The sequence below is a fragment of the Trichosurus vulpecula genome, chromosome 9 (assembly GCF_011100635.1).
Source record: "Trichosurus vulpecula isolate mTriVul1 chromosome 9, mTriVul1.pri, whole genome shotgun sequence".
Lineage (NCBI taxonomy): Eukaryota > Metazoa > Chordata > Mammalia > Diprotodontia > Phalangeridae > Trichosurus > Trichosurus vulpecula.
The window spans coordinates 115,339,352-115,367,338 of NC_050581.1; the positions used below are offsets into that span (position 1 = coordinate 115,339,352).

The 27,987-nt window shown below is 41.6% G+C and overlaps 1 protein-coding gene across 1 annotated transcript in view; it reads left to right on the forward strand.

Annotated features, from left to right (window-relative positions):
* The first annotated feature begins 7,224 nt into the window (after positions 1 to 7,224).
* LOC118831316 (meiosis-specific coiled-coil domain-containing protein MEIOC-like) overlaps positions 7,225 to 27,987 on the forward strand; it is a 36,935-nt gene continuing 16,172 nt past the window's right edge. The window contains exons 1-2 of the mRNA XM_036738604.1: positions 7,225 to 7,356; positions 16,344 to 16,469. Of these exons, the coding sequence (XP_036594499.1) occupies positions 7,285 to 7,356; positions 16,344 to 16,469 (198 nt within the window). The 5' untranslated portion in view covers positions 7,225 to 7,284. The remainder of the gene's footprint in view (positions 7,357 to 16,343; positions 16,470 to 27,987) is intronic.

Sequence of the window (27,987 nt, forward strand, 5' to 3'; positions counted from 1 at the left end):
GAGAACAGCTACATTAGACTTAGGATTTAATTTATTTTTTATTTGGGTATGGGTGTTTATTTTTAAATACATATGTACGTAGGTATCCAATCTGAGTGGCAGTTTAAAGAAACACTAGTTTGAATCATTTTTTGGTACAGTAACCTTCCTGTATATCTGTGGGACTGTCTCAGTGAATGCCCAGGTATAAAGAAATAGAATCATAATGTTTGCTTAATAAAAATTAGTTCTATCAGTAATCTATGTGGACTCACCTGGTGGGCTTTGAGTTGGGAGGGGGTGGGGTTTGCTCTTCTAGGTCAATTCAGTTAAACAAACACCGAATGCCTGAGATGTACAGAACACGGCTGGGCCCTGGAGTAGATACAAACATTAGATAGGACTGTTCTCTTGGCCTTCCAGAGGTCACAGTCTGGGGGGTGGGGGAGGAGGATAGAGGGACAGAGAAGCTGAAACATGCTATTAAATTCAACAAGAATCAAGTGCCAACTGTGCTGGGCACCATCAATGCAGAGACAATGAATGAAACAATCCCTACTCACTAGGAGACACACACACACGCACACACACACACACACACACACACACACACACGCACACGAACGCCTTTGTCAAGCTCACAGTCTAGTAGGGTGTTAATTCGATTCAACAAGTATGTTTTAAGCACCTACTGTATGCAGAGCAGTGTGCTAGTTGGGTACTAAGGAAAATACAGAATTTAGACGACATTGGCGTTGTCCTCATGGAGTTTGGAGGGAGACAAACACCTATAATACATAACACTAGACCTCTCTGATGCAAATGTGAGGCCCAGAGAGGGAGAGGGTTATTATGGACCTGGGCTGGGGATAGGAGAGTGAGGAGAGTGCTTCCTGGAGCAGGTGACATTTAATTTAGGCTTTAAAACATGGTTAGGAATTCAACAACTTTCACTGAAACACTCCTCAGCACCTTTGTTGCTGTGTCCGTGCAAAAGGGGGACCAGCTTAGCTGGGAAGGCTTTGACTTTTGGCCTGGCGATGTACCACCATCCCAGGACCAGTTTAGGAAATGTCAATCAACAAACATTTATTAAGCACATTTACTGTTTGTGAGGGCACCGGCGATGCAAAGAGAGAAAACACATGGAAAGGTAAAGCTTAAACAAGCGTCATCTGAGGAGCCTCTACATAGGTTCCTCCCCATCACCATTTCACTTGCTCATTCCCAAAGGCACAGGCCAGTGCTTTGGCCTTCTCTTCCGGCTATCATAATAATTAATCAATATTAATTATTAATTAACTAATGGGAATGAGCTAGAAGAACAAAGACACCTAGTTTAAATACAGAACATAGAGGAATCTCTGGCTCCCATGGGAACCTTGGACCTGGGGTCTGTTGAGTCCCAGCTCTGGGATTAGGGAGAATGATGGGTCTAGAGTGAGAAGACCTAACCTCAAATCCCAGCTCTGCCACTGGCCGAGTCACTTTCTCTGTGGGCCTCAGTTTCTTCATCTGAAAATCAGGGAAACTGGACTAAATGATCCCTAAGGCCCCCTCCATTTCCAAATCCTATACTCTGGCCCTGTCCGAGAGACTGATATCTATTCCGCTAAAAAAAAAGGCAAAAATTCAAGGAACATTTTCTAAGTGCCTGTTGTATATAGTGCACTATGCTAGTCACTGGGGGGAGAAAATAAGTTTAGATAAGACATAAGACATGCTATATGATTCATGGAGCTAACAGCCTGGTAGGGGTAATGGATGTGCTTGGAATATAGTAAGTGCTTTTAAATGAACAGAAGTTTCCCCTGACCTTTTAAATCATTAAACTTTCACATTCAAATGAGGGCTAACAATATATCCATCACCAGGTTATTTATGTTTGTGCCACTGTCTATTTTCTGTCCCAAGGCACTCAGTCCCATCTGAGAACTGTTTCTTCATATACATACTTTAGCAACATTTCTTAAACCAAAGTTCTTTTCCTACTCCTTTGAGGCACCAAAATGATCATCTATGACAGAGGCAATTCTTACAATCCTTTACCAGCAGATTTAAATCTTTCTATTTACATAAAAATACTTTTTGTCATCTCTTCTATATGAATTGGGTAGTACCTTAAAGGGATAATACCTTATACTAGGAATTATCTTCACCTTACCCTTCTTCAATTTCTATATTCAATCAGCTGTCAAGTCTTGTCAGTTCTGCTACCTCAACAGCCCTCATATCTGTCCCCTTCTCTCTACTCACACTAGGCCCCCATCACCTTTAGTTTCAGCTTGATTGGAGTACATAAAAACCTTAATTTTTCAGATTAATTAGGATCAATATGAATTAGTGAAAGCTAATTCATACAACTGAGTTTTGAAAGATTGTAGAGTCATCAGAGGCCCAGGTACTGGAGTCCATGTGAGAGCTACTGGTGATGAGTGATCCACCCTATTATTAATGGATCATCCTGGTACCCATGAGGCAGCATCCTACGTCAAGAGAGTAAGCAACTCACCCAAAAGCTGTGCCACATATGGGAGTGAACATGGTGGGGTAAATGTTCATAGCACCTCAGACAGAGATGATGGAGGGGAGAGTGTACCCTCTGTTGGGGGAATATGTTTGTACTTCTATTCCTGCTTTTTCTTTTCAGTAAGTTTTTCTTTGTAAAGCCAATTGATATTAATGGCTTATTGATGATGTTGAGGCTTTGAATTATCATGTGCTTTGTCCACAACCATGAAACTAGTATCTGATACAGGATTCTAAATCTGCATCTTCTTATTCCACATGAGGACTCTAGCCACTGCTCTATTCAGTGCTGCCTCTTTAAGCAACAAACCATTTAAAAAAATGTTTAGCTATCTTGGGGTTGTTTGTTTTTGTTTTTTTGTTTTGTAATCCCAGCACATAGTGGACACAATGAATGGGTTTTTTTTTAAAGTTGACTCTGGGGAGCCAACTTGACAGTGAGATCCTGCTCCCTGCTCTCCAGAAACCTGTTAGGGAGAAGTCTCTTCCCCAAAAAAGCCATCCATAATGAACGTTTCACACTTCTCCATCTCCATAAGGTTCTCTCATAAACTGAAAGACTTGAGGTCAGAAATCTAGGCTTTTTTATCTTTTTCATTCCCCCAGCCACATCCAGAGGTTGAACAAAGAGTCAGGGGAGAATCCACCATAGGCTGGAATTGTTAGGGAAAGCTTCATGGAAGGGGGACTTGAAAATATACACACAAGGACAATCTAAGGGCTACACTTTTAGCATCAAATATTTTCTAAAAATATATTTATTTCATTGAATATATCCCAATTACATTTTTAAAATGTGTAACACTTTTTAAAATTTTGAGTTCCAAATTTTCTCCCCTTGCCCCTCCCCCACCTCCTGATAAGTCAAGCTGTATGATATACATTATACATGTGAAATCATTTAGCATCAAATATAAACTCTGTTTGGCATTTAAAACTCTTCACAATTCATTTCCCATCTCTCCAGTCATACTGCACATTACTCCTTTCCATACACACTACAGTCTAGTTTTAACGGCCTAGTTACCATCTCATATGCATGATGTACTATCTCCCATCTTCGTGACTTTGCATTGACTATCAACCATTCTCGAAATGCTCTCCTTTTTGGTCCCCACTTCTTAGACTCCCTGGCTTCCGTAAGTACCACCCTCTGTAGGAGGCCCTTCCTGGTCCCCCATCTAGCTGAGGGAGCTTTCTTCTCAAAGGTTACCTTCTGTCTGCTATGTATGTATTTTATATATCCCTATTTATGTATGTTTCCTTTATTAGAATGTAAGTCTTTTGAGGGCAGGGACTGCTTTTGCCTTTCTTTGTATCATCTGTGATTATCACAGAGCCAGGTAATAAAGAGTTTTTAATAAATGCTCAATTAATTCTGTTTGTGACTGTAGCAAATGCTACCAAATACTCAGCAAGGATTCTAAAAATGCTACATTTTATAGTTTCTAGTGTTCTTAGTGGTACAAACTGTTCTTCTCTGTGCCCTCCCTCCCTACACGATATTTGAAAGGTTTGGTTTGTCATATTTCAAGGAATTGTAACAACTTAAAAAAACCCATTCATTGTGTCCACTATGTGCTGGGATTACAAAAACAAAAAACAAAAAACAAACAACCCCAAAATAGCTAAACATTTTTTTTAAATGGTTTGTCACTTAAAGAGGCAGCACCGAATACAGTAGTGATTGAGTTCTCATGTGGAGTAAGAAGATGTAGATCTAGAATCCTGCATCAGATACTAGTTTCATGGTCATGGACAAAGCAAATGATAATTCAAAGACACAATTTTCTCATCTGAAAAAATGAGCATCATAATCATTGCACTGCCTTCCTCACAGGGTTGTGTGAGAAATGCACTGTGGAACAGAAGGTGTTATTATTTGCTTAATAGACAGAAAGTTAGCCTTGGAGGCAAGTAGACCAAGGTTCAAGTCCTGCCTTTGATGTACATACTGGCTATGAGACTCTGGGCAAGCTACTCTAGCCTCTTAGTGCCCCAGACAACTTCTCAGGATTAGAAGTTGCAAGGGATTTGCGGATCTGTATTGGGTGTGGGAATTTCTACAGCTGGGAGCTTGAAAAAGTGAGAAAATTGCAGAATCTGCCTTCATCCAACACCAAAAATATACCCCCAAGCTTCAGTTATATAGAAACATCTGAAGCACTAATGGATGGATAATTATTTAATGAACGTTTATTCTGTGTCTCTGATGTTCAGAACGCTTGTTTTGGAAGGCCTCTGTTTTCATGGAGTTGTTTCTTTGTTTTCCACCCCTCTCCTTGTCTGTTGTATTTTCAAGTCCCCCCCTCCATGAAGCTTTCTCTAACAATTCCAGCCTATGGTGAATTCCCCCCTGCCTCTTTGTTCAACATTCTGGATGTGGTTGGGGGAATGAAAAAGACAAAAAAAAAGCCTGGATTTCTGCCCTCAAGTCTTTCAGTTTATGAGAGAGCCTTCTGGACATGGAGAAGTGTGAATATGTTCATTATGGATGGCTTTTTTTTTTGGGAGACACTTCTCTCCCTAACGGGTTTCTAGAGAGCAGGGAGGAGGATCTTACAGATCATCTAATTAACACCCTGATTTTACCGATGAGGAACCCAACACAGCCAGAGACGGAAAGTGATTTGCTTACAGACATGCAGCTTTTTGGAATTCAGCCTTCTCATCCCTGGACGATCCCTCCATCTCTGCAGCCTTCTTATGCCGGGAAGTCCTTCCTCCACTAGGTGTCTGACTCTCTGCATTTCCTTCTTCACCATGTCCTGGTGAGATTCCCCCCTCTCCTTTTTTTTTCAACTCCCTTTTGCTTCTGTTTGTCTCCCCAGTGCTTAGCACATAGTGGGCACTTTAGAAATGCTTGTTGACCTTTGGAAGGCTTGGGACTACAACAGAGCCGCCGACTCACTCATTCCCTGTGGTAAAGAGCAAAATTAATTGATTTCATTTCATCCATTCATTTGTCTTGGCGAAATGCTTGTCTGACTTAGGACTCAGGTTTCTTGACTATATCAGGTATTATTTTATTATTTGGTATTGTTTATTAGTTGTCTCTTTATGGGACCATATCTATCTGTCTTGTCTACTAATTGGGGGAAGCTCTTTCCATCTCTGGAACTGTTTCCTCTTCTGTAAATTGGGAATAATACTGGCAGTGTGTCACAGGGTAGTTGTGAAGATAGCACCCTGCAAACATCAAAGTAGCACAGAAATGTTACTGTTAACATCTTTAATTTACCATAGCATTTTTATATAATACATAATGTTTTATAACTTTTTTTAAAAAAAGCTTGTAGAAATGTGAGCTATTGTTATGGATTCTCCAGGGAATAATCTACAGATGGTTTTCACTTCAAATATGTGCCTTACACTTATTTGCCCTTGAGAGAAGAAGCAGAAAATAGACATTTTATAGGACCACAGAGTCCCAGAATTTTAGAGAAAGAAGATATCTCAGGTGATCTAGGCTGACCTGTGTCTGAATAAAAATCCCTCAGTACCAGACTTGGATTCAGAAAGTCCTGGGTTTGACGCTCAATAGTGAAGGGACCCTGAGCAAAACATTTTTAGACAGATTTAGAACTGGGAGGGACCTTAGACTCCCTTAAAATTCTAGTTCAAACTTTTCATTTTACAGGTGAGGAAACTGAGGCTCAGAGGTTGAGTGACTTGTATCTGTGTAACCTTGGCCAAGTCTCTCAAACCATCCTGAGCATCAGTTTCATGTGTAAAACGAGCCTATCAATAGGACCCACCTACATCTTTTGGTTATTATGAAAACGTGAGAATATATATAAAGCAATTTCCAAACGGCTATATGTTAGCTGTTATTGTTAAATTATTATTAAGTCATCCAATAAATGTTAACTCTGCACATTACGGCATATAGTAAAATTTTCATCAATTAATTGAGTGATTAGGTTATTAAAATTTTGGTAACCATCCCTAACAGATAAAGTTATGAAAATCAAAACTAATAACAAATCTCCCCCAAAACGGGCCATAACGAGGTACATCCTAAGAAACAACCGCCCTCTGTGATTAAAAATTGTCAAAGTTAATTGGTTGGCCATCCCCCTGACAGGTTCTGCTGGCAGTTTGGGGAACTAGCAACCTGCAGAGTCAGCTCCGTCCACTTTGGTCGGATTTTTTTGGTGGGGCAGTGGTGTGTAGGGTCCCATACTATCTGCGAGAGGTAGAGAAGCAGAGGGGGAAAGACTGAATGAAGTTCCAGTCAGGAGCTCTGTCGCTGCTAGACTGTGATCCCCTCCGGACTCAGTTTCCCCATCTGGATAAAGACAGGGTTAGACGGCCTCTGAGGTTGTTTCCAGCAGGGACCGGCTACCTATGGGAGTTCAGCTTGGTTGCCGCCTTGCTGGGGGTCCAGGCGGACTTCCAACTTTCAGGGCTCCAACCTCCTGCCCCCAGCCGCTGTACACCAGCGAACCCGCCAAACGCCCCGCGCAGGTAGGAGGACTGGCGGGCAGGACGGGGAAAGTCTGTGGAGCGCGCACCCGCGCGGGAAGACGCTTCCCCGCCTCCTTCTCCTAGGCAGCGGGCAGAAACTGACGCCAGATCCGGGGAATACAGACTGAGGAAGGTGGCCGGGGAGGAGGTGGACGGTAATGTGAGAGGAAGTGCGCGCGCATCCCCGGAAGTGAGGAGGTGGGATCTCGGGCTGCCTAGGCTACGACTTCCGAGAACCTCCAGTGGAGCTCGCGGCTTGGGAGCAGAGGCTGGTACCGCTGGGGGGAGGTCGGAGCAGAGAGCGAGATGGTGGCCAATAGCACGGAGCCCGTGGCTTCGCGTGCCGTTGCCGCCGCCGCGGAGGCCTGCTACCCCGAGGTGAGGAGGAACTGGAGGCGGCTCCTGTGGAGGGGGCGGGCCGGGCGGGTGGGCTGCGGCTCCTGTGAGCGCCTCTTCTGCCCTGCCATGAGCGACCGCTGCCCAGATGAGCGTGCGGGGCGGGGCGCGTCCTCTTCGTGGGGTAGATGCTGGCTGCTCCACGGAGCGCCGGGATCCCGTGGCGTGCGCCTCTCGTAACGTAAGGATCGTGGTGGTCCTCTCGGTGTCGTCTCCCAGAACTTTGAGGGTGGGGTCCGATCTCGTGTAAACTTTTGTCTTTTCGCAGAATTCACTTATCAATAAGTAATAGGCACTTGCTGTATTCCCGGAACTGTGATAGGAGTTGTAAATTTGAAGACAAAATAGTGAAACCATCCCCTACCCCTGAGAAACCTTTGAGTCTCTCCATTAAACTCCATTAAGCAATTCATCCCACTTCGAGACAACTTTAATTTTTAGCAGATTTTTTCCATAATCAGTTCAATTCTCCAAGACAGTTCCAAATGACTCATGATGAAAAATTTTATCCACCTCCAAAGAGAGAACTGATGAACCGTGAGTGCGGATTGAAGCATGCTTTTTTCACCTCATTTTTCTTGCTTTGGGGGGTAAGGGACAGCATGATTAATATGGAAATATAATTTGCATGACTTCACATGTATAATTGCCTCTGAAACATTCGTCCATTATCCCTGGTTCTGTCAGGCAGACTAAGTCTAATAATTTCCACATGACAGCCCTTTGTGTTATAACGATCTTTCAGAAGGATAGTTCTAGATAGTGAAAGAGCTGTCTTTCAAAGACAAGAAAGACAAATGTGGAATCATAGAACGCCAATATGGGAAGGAACCTTAGAGATCATCTACTCCACTCCCTTCATTTTACAGAGAAGATTGAATCAACGAGTAGTAAAAGTGATTAACACCCGCTTTTCCTGCCTTCTTAGTCCAGTGCCCACCAATTGCCTCCAGAAACAATCTAGAGTCATGGGGGGAGGGGAGCAGTGGTGGCCATCTCCAGTCCTCCTGATCTATACCTTGCCACTGGATCCATATGGTTCAGGAGGACACAGTGAGGCTGGTGACTTTGCAAAGCCCTCCCTCATTTAAATCCAATTCACTTGCAAGTCATGCCATCACCTTCCCAATGTCATGGTCCTCTTTGAGAAGGAAGGACAAACAGCAAGAACAACAAGAATCATCGACTAGTAGAATTATAAAACACATCTAGCTAATAAAAAAAGTTACACTTTTGATGTATTGGATTTGCCCCTCAGACCATTTTGATAAGCCCTTCAGTCAGCTATTAGAAAACATAACCAAGTAAATTGTTGGGTGGTTAAAATGGTAAATGATGGGTTTTTTTTTTCTTTCTCAGCACATTCAATGCCAGCTTTTCTCTTTTTACATTTGTCAAGTGCTATGTTTTAAAACAATTTTCTGGAACCCATCTGGCTAGTTGTGAACTGGTAATCATTGACAAAGGATAACATTTTCTTTTTACACATTCAGCTTCATTACTGACACTTTTCTTGGTTCTCCCTGATTTGGAATCAGAATCGAGACTTCATGGGGCATTCCAAAGAGCACTAGCAGTATTTGGATTCAGAGACCTTGCATTCAAATCCTACCCGTGGGACCCTGGGCAAATCACTTAGCCTTGTTGGGCCTCACTTTCCTCTTCTACTAAGGGAGTGGGACTAGATACCTGAGATCCCTTCCACTTCTAAATGTATGATCCTGTGATCCTGTTACCTGGCCCTAAGTAGCTGCTTAATAGCTTTGTTACTTCTGGCTGGCAAGCTGCTTCCCTTTTTTGAACCCATTTCCTCACCTGAATAAAGGGGGTAGTGATACTTGCCTACCTTACAGGTTTGTTGAGAGAAGCATATGAGATCACATATGTAAAATACTCTAAAAGCTTGCAAGGGGCTGTATAAATAATTGTCTGCTGCTGTTGTGCTTTAAGGAGAAGGGAGTTTGCCCTGGGTCTCTGAAATTGTCAATCCCAAATTTCTTCCTGCTAGAAGATTGGTTATCTGCCTAACAAGTCATTGCTATCCCTACTAAGGTGTCAAGGTGTGGTGTGGTGGAGAGAGTGCTGAATTTTGGAATCAGACCTTGATTTGCATGTTAGACTAGCCATTTTTATCTACTTGAGTTATCTTTCTCAAGTTACTAAGCTTCTCTGGTCCTAGGGGGTTGTATTAAATGGTCTTGAAGGTTTCTGTCAGCTCTGAATCTGTTACCGTATGACCTTGACTTTGTCAGGAGGGTTTCTGGTAGTTTTTCTGTAACTCCTCAAGGATCATCAACTTTGTACAAGCTTAAGTGAGAGGGGACAGTTGGAGAGGAGAGAGGGAGGGAGTACTCAGAATCTCTACTTTGCCATCTTTTGGTTAGTTTGTAGTTAACTTTTAAGTGATCCTTTCAGCAGATAGGGCACATTTCTCTAAGGGTGTTAAGTTACTATCTCTAGCAGCTTAACAGAGTTTGCAATTAGGAAAGAAAATGTATCTTTAAGAGTCCCTCCTGTTTGTCTTTATTGTATCTTGGCTTTGTAAAAATTCTCATGTCACTCGCATATTCTCAAAATTAACAGTGACTTTTGAAAGCCTCTAGTACAAATGTACTTGAACATGAATCTGTTCTACAGTATCTCAGACAACTTGTCATTCAACTTCTGCTTGAATATCTCTAGTGACAGGGAAACCATTACCTATCAAGGCAATTCATGCCACTTTAACACAGCTTTAATTTTAAGCAAGTTTCTTTTCATATGTAGAGCTGAAATCAGCCTCTATGCAAAATTCACCCATTATCCCAGGTTCTGGAGTCAAACAGAATAAGTCTAATCCTTCTTTCATAAATCAGTCCTTCAAGTAATAACTATCAATAACAATTAATAACTAACAGTGATTTGCCTTTTAGAGCTATATAATCCTACACAATCAGTCAGTAAACATATATGAAGTGCCTACTGTGTGCCAGCCACAGTGCTAAACATTTGGGATTCAACCAGGGGTAGAAGACAGTCCCTGCCCTCAAGGAGCTCACAATTTATTGGGGAAGACACCAAGCCAACAAGCTTGTACAAACAAGCCATATACAGGATAAACAGGAAATAAATAAGAGAAGGAAGGCACTAGAATTGAGAGGGGCTGGGAAGAGTTTCCTGTAGAAGATAGATTTTAGTTGGACCTTAAAGAATAGGAGATAGAGATGAGGGCATTCCTGGCATGAGGGCCAAGGATGGAATGGCTTTTTCTTGGAGCAGCCAGGAGGCCAGTGTCACTAGATTAAACAGTAAGTGGTGGGGATTAAGGTGTAAGAAGAGTAGAAAGGGAAGGATGAAGGGAATTGGTTGTGAAGGACTTTGAACACCAAATGCTGATCCTAGAGGCAATAGGGAACTGTTAGGGTTTATTGAGTAGAGAGGAGTTGTGGTTGCACCTGCGCTTTACGAACATCACTTTGGAGGCCAGAGGATGGATTGGAGTGAAGAGAGACTTGAGGCAGGCAGACCCACCAGCAGGCTAACGAGAGCCTTCACCTCATGTGGCAGCATCATCAGAGAAGGGGGCATGTTAGAGAGATGTTGCAGAGGAGAAATTGACAGGCTTTGACCACGGATTGGAAATGGAGCGGCGGGGGTGGGGGGGGGGGAGTAAGAGATAGTGAGGAGTCAAGTATGACTCCAGCTCTTCTCAAGCCTGGGGAAGGTGGTGGTGTCCTCCACAGTAAGAGAGAAGAGTGGAGGGGAGCTCCCCAGGGTGGGGTTGGGAGAAGGTTTGAGGGAAAGATAATGAGTTCTGTTTTGGACATTGAGTTTAAGATGTCTATTGAACATCTAGTTTCACATATCTGAAAGTCCATTCGGAGTGTGAAGTTGGAGGTCAGCATAGAGTGTGGGGCAAGATAGGTGGTATTGAAAGTCATCAGCACAGGAATAATTAAATCGGTGGAAGCTGACGAGATCACTTAGTGATGTAGCGTAGATGGAGAAGAGAAGAGGGCCTGGGACAGAACGACGAGGGACACCTATGGTTAGAGGGCATGATTTGGAGGAGGATCCTGCAAAGGAGACGGAGAAGAGGTCAGATAGGTAGGAGGAGAACCAGGAGAGCATGGTGTCCTGAAAACCTAGACGAAGAGAGTAGGAGGAGGAGAAGAGGGTGATAAGCAGTGTCCAAGGCTACAGAGAATGAGGAGTGAGAAAAGGCCATTGGATTTGGCAACTAAGAGATCATTGGTAGCTTTGGAGAGGGCAGTTAGTTTGGTGAATGGATGAGGTCAGAAGCCGAAGTAAGGGGTTAAGAAGAGAGGAGAGAAAGTGGAGGCAACCTGTTGTAGATGGCCTTTTCAAGTTTAGCCACAAAGGGCAGAAGAAGTTGACAAGTCTAGTTTCTGAGCCTTGCGGCACTCTTTAAAACTCACCACTGGAAGCAGGTGCATACCAATGAAGTCCTCCTTTGGTCATTTACAGAGTATTTTACCTCCCTTGTCTCATTTGGTGAGGATGTGACTAGAAGCCACCTGTTGCGGTGCTCTGCCACCTCTCCCTGTCATCTCATGACCTTCCCCTGACTCTGTAGCCATTTCTAAAATAGAAATAAATCTAGACCTTATCTGGCTCACTGGCTTGGTTGCAGATAAAGGTTATTGTAAAGATAAACATCTTCTGTATTTTGTAATGTCTTTGTGGGCTGGGACTGTCTTTTGTTTATCTTTATCTCTGATGTCCAGAACAAATGCTCTGCATGTATTAAATTACTTTAGTGAGTGAATAAATATATTGTTTCTAGGATTTTAGAGCGGGATGAGACCTTAGAGATCAGATTTAATTGGGAAAAGTTGGTGTGCTGTGGCAAGTGATGCCTTTATCCAACTTATCTTCCCTTGGGCGGTTAGTGCCTTTGGTTCCTTCTCTGTAAACGGGTTTAATGATGCCTGTGCTGCTACCTGGACTGAATTGTTAGGAGGCCCAACTGAGATAATATTAGTATGTGAAAGCAGTAAATGCAAAGATTATTAATTACATCTTGGGAATTTTTGAACTAAAGCAGTTTTACACTTCCTCTGGAAATTTCTTGTGAAGACAGAACTTTGTTGGATGGGGAAATTAGCTAATCCTTTGAATTGAAGGTTGAAGAAACCATAGTGATTGGAAGATAGTGGGCTGTTGCAAGCTGTTAGAAATTCATCTACCATAAACTCTCATTTATGTTGTGATTTAAGGCTTAAAAAAGTACTCTTTTATCTTGTATATGTATTACTACTCTTATTTTACTATAAAGAGACCTGGCCTCAGAGAGACGTTGCACTGTATCAGAGAGATGGGCTTCAAACAGGCTTCTGGACTCTAAATTTGATGTTTTCCATTATATGACATATTACCTCTTACCACAGGGAATCTCCTAGGTTGTTTTTTTCTTTCTTTTTAATAATTAAGTAAATATCTAAGAGAAACATTTGACATGTGTGATTCCTGGTATAGAAAAATGATTGGCTCACCCGTGACTTTGAGCTTTTTAAAAACACAAGTCCATGCACATTTATCTGCTACCAAGAAAAGAGCGGGCAAGACTGAAGGAAAACATTGAAAAGGAAAGTTGAGCTGACACCAGTTCGCTGCTTTAATTTAGATCTTCAGTTACAGGCACATCTAAGATTAGGTTGGGCACAGTATCTGTGGGGGGGTTGGTAATCCCCTAGCTGCAGTGTTGGAAAAGGATTTGTTGACGTTTCCTTGAGCCTGGTCAGCATCTTCCTGATTGTCCAGAATTGCCACGCTTCATGGAGGTTGGAAGGGAGGTGCTCCTGGCGAGGAACTGATCTCGAGGCTATAGAACAGTGTCATGCTGATTACTGGTGACCACCTACTGAGGTTTGGTATTCATCTTGTTGGATGGGATAACCATGTTGGGCAACGTGCCTGTATTTGATAGTGCTAAGGGTAAAACTGAGCGCCTATCTCTTGGCACCCAGGAGAGCCCCAGGAGGTGTCAATGCCCAGGGCTTCTAGATGGCCCTCCCTAACAAGCATTTGTTGATCTATAGCCCCTTTCCCCTTTGCTTCTGCTTTCTGAGCTGCTGATGTTATTTAGGGAATGTCTGTTTCAAGGGAGAAAAGCAGTGGGGGATTTATGGCCAGGCTTATTCATTCCTGCTGCTGCCACCATTCAGGTGTAGTTCGTCCATACTCTCCTGGATTATTGTAATAACCTTCTCACTGGTTCCCTTGCCCCCTTCCCCCACCCCCATTCTCCCATTCCCCCAGCATACATAACTACACTGTTTTCTTTCTAATACATAGCTCTGATAACATATTATTCCAGTAAAATGTTCATAAATTCCTTAGCTTGTGTCTCAGAAGTTCCTTTTCAGTTTATTTCAGTCTGATTTCACATGAAGGGAGAGGGAAGCAGATCCTAACTCTTTCACTTTAGACATGAGGAAAGTGAAGCCCAGAGAGGGAAGTGCCTTGCACCTGGCTAGTAAAGAGCAGATGCAGCCTTCTGGTGCCCGGGTCCATGGCTTTTCCTGCCATAACCAAGCTGCCTTTATTTTATACTGAGTGTACACATGTTTGTGTTTTTGCTCAGTATCCTGGTACCTGCCACCATGAAACACTTGATAAAACTGAATTAATGAATTCACACTTTGAGCACTATACATTACATGGAGCTGTTGTATCCCCATCGCAGGACGAGAAGACCCCCGGGCTGGCTGAGTCGGCTTTGGCCACTTCCTATTTCTATAACCTGGGACAAGTCATTTAAGCCCCCTGGGCCTCAGTTTCCCCAGCTGTATAACAGGTTAGACCAGATGACCTTGGCCATCCCTTCTAGTTATGAAGTCTTTTTCCCTATGAACTTGACTCTTCAAGCAAACCAAGAGCACCGCCTGCCGTGACAGGCTTTTCTCGAGCTCTCAGAATGCCGTAATGTACATAGACGTGCTTGGGAGAGTTTGCGTGGCAGCCGCTCAGAGCCGTAGCCCCCATTCCGCTTCTTTGGCTCGGGCCACCGGTGACACGTGTTCACCGAGCCTGGAGAAGAGGCAGAGCGATGCTAGCGTGTGAGTGTTTGGGCCAGCCTAGGAACCCTGGAGCCCTGGCCTAGAGTGGGTGGCCTTGTGGGGAGCTGGGCGTGGCACGCGCTCCCCTAGGGCGGTGAGAAACCCACCGGGTGTGCCCTGCGTGAGGGCTCTCGCGTGTTTCCTGTTACTCCCCTTCTAGGGGGACGGACCGAGGCAGGGTGGAGGGACGCTGATCATAGCCTGGCAACAGTTTCCATAAGCGAAGACTCCATACGGTTTGGGGCAGGAGCAGGGACTGGGCCGGAGCTGCGTCTGCCCTTCTCCCTTTGGTGCTGCCGCCCGATGATGCTTCCTCCTGGTACGTTAGTAAGAGGAACCTCGCAGCCCCGACCCCCCCAAGCCCCTCTGCTTTGTCCCTGGAGACCTGGCCCGCCCTGGACCTGGACGAGGCTGCTTGAAGCCCAGGAAGCAGTAGCCGAGGTTTCCCGGTTTTGCTTTGGGGCCTGGGAATTTTAGGTGGAATCTTGGTGGTGATTTTAATGGGAGAGGGGAGGGAAGGGGGAAGCTAATTGATTATGAATGCTTAGCAAATATCCTATCCCTTGTTTAGGCTTTTGTCCCTTTTAAATCCTACTGCTGTTTTCTGATGGCCGGGGCATGTAAAAAGTTTGTCTTTCTCTAAGTACCCTGGTAGAAGCCGGCTAAGCAGCCTGAAGGAGCTGCTTTTTAAGCCCCTTTGGCTGGATATTTGGAGGTCCAAAGGAAGTTAGAGAAAACTACTTAAATCACCTCTTGCCAAATGTAGCTTCTTTCCCAAACGTATTCCATTTGGTTGTAATTTATTTTTCTTATTTTTTTTACTTGTGCTGCCAAATTTAGTTTGTAGTTTGTTATTTGTGTGCAAAAACCTTATTCTCTTGTTTAAAAAATTAAATGTAGTCATATTGAAAATGTGCTTTTTGAATTTAATTCCATTAGGACAAAAATGATTTTCTTTTTAGTAGTGCTTAAGAGGCTTTGGAACATTACCCTGGAAAACAAAAAAAGTTGCATTTTCACTTCTGTTTTATAAATATTCCCCTCTTCCCAGCACATACATTTGATAATAGCTCCTGTTTTCTAGCACTTTGGAGTTTGCTGAGGTGTTTACTGCAACCATATGAGGTAGCCGTAGATATTTTCCCTCCTGGACACTGATTATTTTGCTTACCTGTGAGATAGTGTGAGTATAGAATAGCCAGCCTTAGAATCGGGAAGCTCTAGCTTCAGGCCCTACCTCTGGCACATACTGGCTCTTTGACCCTGGGCCAAGATTTCTTTGTGACCCTGTACATTGCATAGCACATGTGGATGAGGTGGGTACTGCAGGTATTAGGCAGATGAAAGAGTTGAGATTCAGACTGGTAGGGCCCAGGAGAAATTCAGTTCAACAAACATTAAGCGCTAGGCCTGGGGGATACAAAGATGAGAAATGAAAGAACTCTTGCCCTCGGAGAATTTAGATTCTTCTGGGTCACACAACCAGTGAATCTTGGAGCAGAGACTGAAATCCCAGAAAGCAGAGCTAAAGTGTGCATTGTGTTATTTATCATTGCTATTTAGTGCCTCTTTGATTCCATACTAGGAGAAAACTCTGGGGAAATTGCTCGACTTTCTTAAGGTCTTTGAAACAAGTGGTGCAGAATCGTTTCATTAGATAAGACTTACTATAAGTATGTACCTGTTGACATTGAGATGCTTCTTTTGAAGAAAAGAATATACTGTTCTTTCTGGAAAGGTTAGAGTGTCCTACAGCTTCCTGGGGGTAGGAGGTTGGACCGATGATGGTTTCTGTTCAGGTGACCCCCTGGTGCCCTCTTTTAACTTGTAATTTGATCACTGGTGATCAAAGTCATCCATACTTGTAGCTCTGTTTCTAGGGTTTGATAGTTGTTTGTTTTTAAACAGGTCAAACCAGGGCTCACAACCCTAAATTCCTATTCTTTCGGAGATGACCCAAGCTTGTGGAAAGAAACTGTTCACAGTGAGGACATGGTCCAAACAGGGCACTGTTTCAATCATTACAAATCACAGGTGAGCAAAGACTAATGATATATTTTTACAAGGGTGAAGATTGACTTTAAAATGTTCACATGAGCTGTGTAATCTCAGGGGAAATCATTGGACTTTTCTGTGCCTTAATTGTTCCTCTGTACAAAGTCAGACAATATCATCTCAAAGGTTCCTTTTGGCTTCAATTCTGGGATTCTTTTATGACTTTAATTTGATAATCCATTGTGAAATCTTAAATCTTTTTACTCTTTCATTTTTAAATTAGGGATTACCTAGACCAGGATTGGGGAACCTGCAGCCTTTAGGCCACATGTGGCCTTCTAGGTCCTCAAGTGCAGCCCTTTGACTGAATCCAAACTTCATAAAACAAATCCTTTTATTAATTTTTTTTGGCAGGGCAATTGGGGTTAAGTGGCTTGCCCAAGGTCACACAGCTAGTATGTCAAGTGTCTGAGGCCAGATTTGAACTCAGGTCCTCCTGACTCCAGGGCTGGTGCTCTACTCACTGCGTGACCTAGGTGCTCCAACAGATCCTTTTATTACGGGGATTTGTTCTGTGAAGTTTGGGGCCTGCACTTGAGGACCTAGAGGGCCACATGTGGCCTCGAGGCTGAAGGTTCCTTACCCCTGATACTCTTAGGTTTAGTTGCTTTCCGCTTTAATGCCTCTTTGTATATTCCAGGAGATGTTATCTAATTAGGGTCACAGGTTAGGAAGCTCTCACCTCTTAATTTCAAAATTTTGTGGCTTTTTTGATAAAGATCCAGATAACTATTATATGTAAACATTAGCACATAACCTTTGATTTTCTCAATTCTCTCTACTATATATATATATATCTTTCATCCTTGAGTATCTCTTTGCCCATCTTTTAAGGATTCTAAAATAGTCATTTAAATATATTGAAATCGGAGTGTTATAGTAGAAAGAGCCCTCCCTGTTGTCTCAGTGACCTGAGTGCTATTCCTAGCTTTGGCAGTACTTAGCCATGTGACTCTTGAAACCTCAATTTCTTAATTTGTAAATAGAGGGAATTGAACTTGGATAATCTCTGAGACCTTTTTCTAGCTTTCAGGTTCTATGTTTGTGTGTCATTTGAATTTCCATTTAGTAGTTTGTGTTTTTGTGTCACAACTTTTATGATTTCTTTTTAGGTACAAGTTTTTCCTGATACTGCCCTTTAAACCTGTCTCCTCTTTCCTCCTTATAACAACAGAGAATGTTAGCATGAAAGTAAATAAATACAAATAACATTTGTTATGATTTTAAGATTTGTCAAGTGGTTTCCTAGTAGGAGCATTATCTCAATTTGCAGATGAAAATGTTTAGGCCTATAAAATTTAAATATGTATGAGCCCGTGGTCAGAAAACTTGTAGGTTCCAGAATTGGGATTCAAGCTCAGGTCTTCTGAGTCAATAACCAATACTCTTTTCACGTCATGGAGCTGCCTCCTGAACATAAGGGACATTGGACGAAGGAGATTGGGGTCAGCAGGTAGTATAGTAGTTTTGGCTTTTAGTCTTGTAGGTCTGGCTTTTGGTCTTTTAAGTCCGAGTGAAGTCGATTTTTGTAGTTACCTTCCTGGATGCTGACTCACTCTGACTTTTCTGATTCAGGTGAGTCAGTAAATCTGTGGAGAGATTATTTTTAAGTTATGTCTTCAGAGTGCTTGGCTTGAATAAAGATTTTCAGGATGGAAACTTAAGAGTTTTCTTTACTCAACTATATAATCCCAGCATATTCCTTAAAAGCAATAAGCATGTTGATATTTACTGCTGAATAATAACCTCCAGCCATTAATTCTCTGGACTTACTGCAGTTTTGCATGGCAAAGAAGAGTTGAGAAAGATCCCTTAGCAAGTGCCTTTAACTTTAGTATTCATGGTAAGGTTTTTATATTTAAGCTTTACATAGTAGTGTTTTATATTTAAACTTTATGATTTCTGCAGTGATTTTACTTAGCTAATTTAGTTTTGGATTAATTGCTCAAACTGAAGTATGTATGGGTATCTCCATGTTATACATACACCTAAAATAAATCAGCCTAAAATTAAGTCTGGTTAAACTTGGAAAGTTTGAAGTTCATTATTTTTATTGACTTTCCTTTTATTTATGAAAAGAGAACTGGCAGGCTTTTAGAAAAGATTTTCTACATAAAATCACATCTTTACAGATACATAGTAGACTGAATTGTATAGAGTATAGAAGAGCCTATCGTGCATGTTCTTTGTTGATTACCCAAAAAAAGGGGAAGGGGGGCCATTTGGTTTGATAGAACAAAACTCAGCCTTAAGGGCTATTCCCTAACTAGGAATGTTTTTGTGTATCTGTCAGGATCACATGAGATTCCTTGATAAATGCAACCACAGAGATACATTTGTCATTGGTGCTCTTATTATTAAGTTCAAATGAGACGTAAAACAGAGAAGGATGCTCTCCATAGGTGTTTGCCCTTCTCTTGGAGGATGGCTGTCCAGTGTAAGGCCCAGATGGAAGAAGGGATTCTTACTGTTGGTGAGACTCCCCAGATGATGCTGGGTATTCTTATGTGCACCAGATATTGTGCTGTTCTCATCAAGGCCCAAAACATTACAGAACCTTCTCGGTGAAGTTTATGATTATTTAAAAGCATTCAGCCTAACAATCCATATAGGATAGATTAAATGTAAGGATAATGGCAGCAGTGAGGGGAGGAACGTGTAATGACCAGACCCTTATCTAGGCTCTGATAAGTAGTTGGCTTGTCCATTGAATTACTATTCAATACATATGTCTAAGACAGACACTGCAGCTGGACAAATGAGTTGGACTGACAAATAGGAGAGAGAGAATGGGCTGGGTTTTATTTGGAGAACTGTACAATACTTTTTTTTTTTTTTGGCAAGGCAACTGGGGTTAAGTGATTTGTCCAGGGTCACACAGTTAGTACATGTGTCAAGTGTCTGAGGCCAGATTTGAACTCAGGTCCTTCTGACTCCAGGGCCAGGGCTCTACCCACTGTGCCACCTACCTGCCCCTGTATAGTACTTTTAACTAGCCTGTTTTCCTGTACTCTGGTACAGTGTCCCATCTTTTAACGTAAGTGTTCTCTTGCTGATGCTGTAGAGACATTTTAGAGATGAAGGGAGTTGAGGCCTAACAAGGTTAAATGACTCAGTGTAAATCAGATCACACAAGTAGGAGGGGAGAGAGCTGGGATTTGAAGCCATCTTCTGACACCAAGTCCTACAGTCTTTCCACTGTACTGAATTCTAAGGAAGACCCAAAGGGCAGTAGAGAAATGCATGGTGGGTGCACATGGGCTACACCATATGGCTGGTGATGATTGAAGTGCAGAAAGTGTGAAAAGAATATCATTGAAGAAATGGAGAGAAAGAGGTGAGCAGGTGTGAGAGAGGAGAATGGGTCCGATGAGCAGTCTGATTACCCAGTTGGTTCCTGTGACCTTGGGGAGGACCTCCCTCACTCTAATGATGGAATTCTCTGAGAAAGGTCTATATGTAACATTGGACAAGAATAGTATGAGGTAAGAAAGTATGGATAGATAAGCTTCACGTGCACAAATGTGGGAATGAATGCTTGTACCAGTGAGAACACAGAGCCAATGAAATATTGAAGGAGTTCCTTCCATTTCTATTTAGGTTGATGCCATATTAGTATAGAGCTTTACCACTTTTTAAACATTTACTTACTAGGAGAGGCAGTGTGGTGCAGTGGAAAACTTCTCGCTAGAATTGGGGTTGAAAGACCCAAATCTTGTTTGCTTCTCCTGGGTCCTTAGACAGGTCACTAAGCTCAGGCCTGCTTGCACCTCTGTGAACTTGGAATAGATGGTCTCTGAGCTATTTCTGACTCTGTAAATCTTCATGTAAATTCAACATACATCCTTATGATGACAGTCTTGGGGGGAGGCAGAGTGTAGGCATTGTCTCCATTTTACAGAAATGGACACTGTAGCCCAGAGAGGTGAGGGTAGTACTAGAACCCCAGGGGTTCCCGTTCCATAACCATGCAGCCTTTCAGTAGCTATGTAAAAACACAGTCTTTCTAAATGTTTTTCCATGTTTCTTGAACAAATTGTTTTTTTCCTTTTTATTCTGCCTGATCATTTTATTTCATTTAAAAATAATGAATGAATTTAAATAACAAACCAATTAAACTTAACTTTACAGATATTTGCTCTTTAGAAAGCAACCTTCAACAAAAAGTTATTTCTAACAGATGAGTTACTCTCCTGATTTGCTTTGTTGTATTACTAGTGTAGCATTTTTTTAATCGGAGCAGGATTTTGTCTTACAGAATGTATGTATAGTATTGATGCATGCTTCGGACTTGGGAGCTCAAAAAGGCCCCTCAGTGAATGGAGAGAGAATAGGTAGTAAGAAGAAACAGAGGTCCGGTATGGTTTCACTATGTTGCCTACTAGGTGGTGTTTGTGGACTGCTCCCAGGTCAGTCTGTATATTCCACTTAAGCCATGAGATGTAGCACTGCAGGTAAACAGCTGGCAGCCCAGCCCCAAAGAGAAGTGGCAAGAATCCGAGCCTTTTACATCCTGCCTTGCTAACTCATTCCCCAGACAGTGAATGTATCAGAGTTATGAATTTCTAAAGAGCTTCTAGAGTCAAGCAGAACCTCCTAATTCGGGGGCAGTAGGATCAGTGGCCCCTCTCATTGGTTCCCTTAGTTTTGCACTCCTTCCTTTATGCATCTGCATTGTTGGTAGATAGATACAGTTGGCTGATAGATACAGTACAGAGTGCCAAAAGGTGCTCATGACTCTAACTCCACTGGCCTTGGCAAGTTGTACTATTACTTCAGCATATCTTAGACACACACTCCAGCACCAGATTAATTTACCTAAAATGCCACTTTCATTTTGTCCTTTTCCTACTCAGACCTTAGATGGCTCTCAGTTGCCTACAGGATAAAGTCCAGACACCTTAACCTGACATTCAGGACTTCTACAATCTGACCTTAACCCTCTCTTCCTTCCTTCCTTTTTAATTGTTGTTTTCAGTTCCAAATTCTCTCCCTCTCTTCACCCGCTCTCCCACTGTAAGATTAATTGGGAATAAGATCTTCCTCACCCATCAATAGGCCTCACTCATTAAGGGAAGCTTGCTTGCTTGTAGGAAGGCTTACACATATTTTGTTAATTTCTAATTATATATTCTGAGAGGTGAGCTTTTGCTTTGGGGGCTCACTTATGAGAAAGATGTTGTGATTCCCTGGTCGAGATTCTGAGTGGCTGTGTGTTCAGAGCTCCCCAACTTCTCAGAGGTAAAGGCTCTCTCGATTCAGTGGTGGATGTAAAGCTTTGATTCAGGCAGTAGAGCTCTGTCTGTTGGTCTTTATTTCTCTTCTTTGTATTTCCTGTGTTTTTATTTTATGTGATTAAAAAAGAAAGATTGTTGACCCCCGGAACAGCTATCTTTCTTTAGTAAAGCAGATAAAAAAAACCTGCACTAGCAGCCATCCTGGGTATGCCAGGGTGGTTGCCATTACAATCAGCCATTGAAAAGGCAAGAAAGATGACAGCTATTCTACATATGAAGTCCTGCAAAACATTTCCACATTAGCAGTAGGGAGTGGGGGGAGGGGAGGAAGAAAAATAAAGGAAAAAAATATGCTTCAGTTTGCACTCAGAGTCCCTCACTTCTCTCTCTGTAAGTGGATAGCACTTTTCATCACGAGTCCTTTGGGATTGTCACGGATCGTCGTATCTGTCATATCCATCAGACTAGCTGAGTCTTTCGTAGTTGGTTATCGTCCTAACCCACTTTCCAACCTCATCTCCCACTTCATTTTATACCCTCGTTCTGTTCAGGCTGGTATATTTACCATCCCATCATAAGCCTGCCTGACGTATTGCCGCCTCAATGCTAAGGCTCCATGCTCCCAATCTTGGCAATACTTTCTTTCATTTCCATCTCTCTATCCAAATCCTCCTCATCCTTTAAGGCCCAGCTTCTTGCCCATGATATTTACTTGTACCATAGTACTTATAGAAATACCACCTCATTTGGCACTTACTGACCAATAAAACTCTAGAATGATAGATCTAGACGGACTTGCTAACTTAGTCTAACTCCCTTGTTTTGCAGAGGAAGAAGCTTGGCACAGAGAGATTAAGTGATTTGTCCAAGGCCATGCAGTTAGTGGCAGAGCTCAGACTAATCCGTTTTCTTGTATTATTCTTTCAGTATTCATAAACTCCTTGAAGGCAGGGATTGTGACTTCCATACCTCATGTGTCCTGAAGAGTAAGCAGTGTAGGGCCGGGAATCATGGCAGGTCTTCAGTTACATTCATGGGTTGGCTGATTGAGATAGGTGTTTGACATAATCAGCTGTTTAGTATATCAGGTCAGTTAATTGTTCTTGCATTCTCATGATATTTATTTTACTACAGATTTATGTATTGACATTTAGCATACTCGAGGTGACATAGAAATTCAACTTTGTTATTAAAATATCTTTATTAATAGCTTATATTTTTACACCACCTCCATTTCCCGATGTGTCCTTCTGTTCCCTTCTAACAATCAGTTAAAAAGAGGAGGAGGAAGAGTTCAGCAACACCAAGAAACACATTAGCCAAGTCTGACATCACATGCAGCATTCAGCACTCACTCATAGCTCTGTGCCTGTACAAAGACAGGAGGGAAGGCCATTCTCATCTCCTTTCTTTGGGGCCAAGCTTGGTCACTCTGTCATTGCATAGCATTCACAGCATTTCCATTTGTTTGTTGCCGTTCTTTACATTTACATTGTAATTAATACATATGTTGCTTACCTGATTATTATTTCATTTTTTTTCCAGTTGCAGTCTACATGTTTCTCTGCATTTGTCATATTCATTGTTTCTGATGTCACAGTAATTTTCCATTTCGTTCATGTACTGCAATTTGTTTAGCCCTTCCCCACTCTGCTTTGTCTCCAGGTCTTTCCTGTTACATAAACCACTACTATTAATATTTGGGCATCTGTGAGAGAAATTCATTTCTTTTAATGGAATTTGTAAGAACTGGAAACCTCTTTGGTAGACCCTAGTTAAAATTAGCAGCAGTTTTCAAGTGGGATTGTACTTTATGCAGCCTCTCTGTGATTCTCTTCTCCCTGTTCCTTTATCTCCTCTTGGAGGAGAGAAAGAAGAAGCCCTTTCCCTTTCAGGGGACAAATCTTGTGCATAGAGCCTTGATCCCAGCTCCTTCTGTATTCTTTAACAGATTGCACCCACAATCATCACTTTACTTTCTGTAATCTTCAGTCTCTCTCTTTCTACTGTCTCGTTCCCTGGGCAAGGACAAACACAACCCTGTCTCCTTCATCCTTACAACCTTTTATCAGACTGCACCTTCTCTTCAGACTATCATCCTCGTTTCCCTTTATCATTTAATTTTCTAGAAAAAGCTTCCTATACTTGCTTTCACTTTATCCTCACTCCTCAACCCTTTGCAGTTTGGCTTCCAAAGTCATCTCAGCTGAAACTGCTCTCTTCAAAGTAACCAATGGTCACTTCTTAATTGACACTTCTGATGTAACGCTTATTACTATTACCATCTCCTCCTCTTTGTGTTTGTGACACTTCTTTGTCTTGGTTCTCTTCCTATCTTTATTGCTACTCTTCAGTGTCTTTTACTTGTCCATCATTCGTATCATACTCCCTTATAGTGGATGTGCCCAAGACTGGCCTGGATCTCCTGTCTACGTTTTTAACTTAGCAACCTCATTAGCTCCTAAGGGTTATCGTGTCTGTGCAGATGAGTCTCAGATCTATGTATTCTGACCTAGTTTCTTTTTGAACTCCAGTCCTTGATCACATATTGCCTGTTGAATATTTTAAACTGAGTGTCCCACAAACATCTCAAACTCATCATATCTAAACTCAGTTTCCCTCTCGAAAGTATGGAATTATGTTCTGTTTGACTGCACATGTATATGTAGTCTCTATCAAATTGCATGCCTTCTCAATGAGGTGGGAGGGAAGGAGGGAGGAACCTACATCTCTGGTACCTGGCCTGCTTCTCACCAAAATGAAGGCAGAGATGTAGGTGGGTAAGTGTGCAGGTTTTTTTCACCAGAACTAGTTATGAGATAGCGATATCTGTAGAGGGAGTGAGATTTGGGGGTCTGTTTGATGGAAGGAGGAGACTTCCTGGAAAATGAGAAGCAGTTTTAGAATGACTGGAGTTCTACAGAAAGGTTTGAGAGAAAATGTTCATGTTCTGTCTGCAAGTCAAGAAAATATGGTAAGAACATCGAATCATAGAATTTAGAACTGGGAGAGATCTTCAAGGACGTTTAGACCCGCCTCCCTACCTCATTTGACAGATGAAACTGAAGCTTAGAGGGAATAAGTAACTTGCCCTAGTATCAGAACTGGGATTTGAACCCAGTTCCTCTGACTCCAAATCCAGTTCATTTTGTTGTTTTATGCATCAGGACATGCATTTTTCCTTGTGTGGGTCATTCCCAATAGGTTAAAAGGTAAAAAGCCCTGATTTTTGGAGGCCAAAGACCTAGTTTTGAATTTGGACTTTGTTCTTACTCTGTCTGATGAGGGAATTGGATTTAGATGATCTCTGACTTCCTTCTAACTCTTAAGTCTGTGATGCAGTGATATTTCAAATCCCTTCCAGTTACCAGATATCAGGTTTAGAAATGGGATTAAGTTCACATTTCTTATATTCTGGTTATTGCCGCAATTTTATTTTTAAGCTTTAATCAGAAAGCTTTATCTTTAGATGATTTGTGATGTCATCAGTGAGCATTTTCCCTCCCTACCTTAGTACTTCTTTGTGATTTCCCATTTCCAAAAAAATTGATTATGTGGACATGAGCTTTCTCTGCACAGAGAGCCATGCTAGTCCTGTACAGTCTGTTATTGGTTCACTTTTGTAGCTTGGTGTGGGACCTAAGAGAATTTGTGTTCTGTCAACGTAGCTTTTGGGAACCCAAGGCCACCTTCTTGCCACTATGAGAACAACCACAAGCATTGATTAAAGACTGTTAAAGAAGAAGTGAGGCTGAGTTAAATTTTAGAGTTCAGAGCTAGTAGAGTAGCATTTCAAACATTTAGAGTTCATATTGACTAGCGTATATTGGTAGTGCTTACAAGGAAGATTTCTGTCTGGGTTGTAATCGTCCATCAAAAAAACATCCCAACTAACAAAGGAAGCTTGGGGTTTTTTATACCTTACCAGTAGAATTCCAGAGAATTCTAAGTGTTATGTCTCTGACTATACAGCTTACAGGTTGCAAATCAGGCCAGAATATTTTCCTAATAAGGAAAAACAAAAGATCCATGTAATGTTAAGTCATGACAAATCGGTGACATATAACCTCTCTGGAATGAGATAAGTTGCAAATTTGCAAGTCCAAACAATTTTAAGTTATTAGGCTAGAAGGCCTTTGTAATATTATGAGAATATTCTAGTATAGTCCAGCATCTGGCACATAAGCCATTTAAAATTGGTTTTACAGCTTATGGTTTAAGTTAGTGATCTGTCTGTAGTTACAGTCAGTTAAATAGCAGTACATAGGTTTAGCTGTTGGTTTGAGAGTGCCGTACTAGGTTCTGTTGATACAAAGACTAAACTGAAAACAGTCCTTGTCCTTAAGGATTGTGTCCTACCGAGGTCCCTTTCAGTTCTACATATAATCCCGAACCTATAATTGTTACAGATGAGGAAACTGAACCTCAGAGAGATTAAGTGACTTGTCCATGCTTGTACAGATAGGAGAACCAGTATTCAAACACGGGCCCTGTAACTTCAGAGTCAGTCCTTCTGTAAATCCTTTTGTCCCTCCCAGGACTGAACACAGAGCTCTTCTGTTCATGGGAGGCCCTTAATGGTTTTTGATTGGTACTAGTTCATTTGTAGTGAACCTTGCATCCTCTTTGAATGAGAAAACAACTGAGTGAATTCACCTTTTACATTCCACTCTTTCTATACGTTGTATGATGTTCACCATTGGTTTTCATGATTACACTGCAAAGTTTATTCAGTTACTTAATAATTAAACATTTATTAAGTTTATATTGCATAAAAACATTATGTGATGAGGCCCTAGGAAAGTTGAGTATTTAGTTATTTGGGGGTTATGCTTTAGACCTAGAATGCCTTTGTATTAGAAGGCATTTAGCAAAATCTCACTGTTCTTAACAGACAAGAAAGAGAAGCTGGATGATGGTGAAGTTGGATGGATTTATAACTAGTTGAATAACTATACCAAAAGCATGTTCCATAGTGTTAGTTTGCAGAAAAATCGCTGTTGGAATGCTGCAGAGTTTGGTCCACTGACCCTGTCTGGTTGATTTTTATCAGAAACTTGGAAGTAAACTTAGAAGACATACTCATAAAATTTGGAAATGGTTCCAAATGGCAAAGGCTAATATGTTGGATGAAAAAGACTAATATGTTGGCCAAAATGGCTAATATGTTGGGTGAAAAAAATTCTAGTAGATCTCACTGGATTCATTTATTTAGCAAATGTTTATGAAGTATTGGCTGTGTGTAGAGACAAAATTTGAATAAAACATGGCCTTTGCCTTCATAGAGCACCCCAGTCTACATAAAAATATGCACTTGTACTGACAAGTGAAGTTCTGTAGTTATAAATAAAAAGGTCCTGTATTTAGATTGAAAAAATAATCTACAAGTAGAGAGAAACCTGTTTTATAGAATCATAGAATTTGAGAGTTGGAAGGGACTTCAGTGGCCTTCTTGTCCATCCCATACCTGAAAGGAATCCCTACTATAACATACTTGACCAGTGATACTTTCTTTTGCTTGAGGACATCCTACCCCACCCCACTCCCCAACATGAAGGAGAGCTTACACTTCTCGAGACATTTAATAACAATTTGATTTGTTAGCATTAATTTAATAACTTTCATAGTAATTTCTGTAAAAAAGGCCAATGGAATTTTAGTTGACAAGCCCAAGATGATCAGATATTGTGAGCCTAAGGGTTTGAGGAGTGGACTTAATAATAGTGATGCTTCAATAACATTTGAAAAGATGCATCAGAGAACAGAAGAAGCAGACAAGCAGTACAGTTTTGAAGATAACGTATAGAATTTATTATATGTTCTTTTTAAAAGCAACAATATGAAAGTAGATTTACAGTTTCATAGAAAATCCTTTTTGTGGAAATGCTCTTTTTTGGAGTTTAGGTTTAGATTAAAAGAGATGTATTTGTTTGGTACCTCACAAATCTAATAAAAACGGTCAAAATATTTATAGCACCAATTTTGTAGTGGCAAAGAACTAGGAGCAAAATAGGATGTCCGTCCATTGGAGAATGGCTAAGTTAACCATGAATGTAATGGAAATATTACTGTACCATAAGTAGCAAAGAATACGAAAGATGAAAAGAAGCCTGGAAGACTTGCAGACGGCTATCAAATGAAGTGACTAGAACCAGGAAAACAATTTAAAGGATGGGAATGGAAGCAACAACAACAAATCAGTGGAAACTGAAAGCTGTAAAATCATACTGACCAAGCTTGGCTTCAAAGAAGAGGTGTGA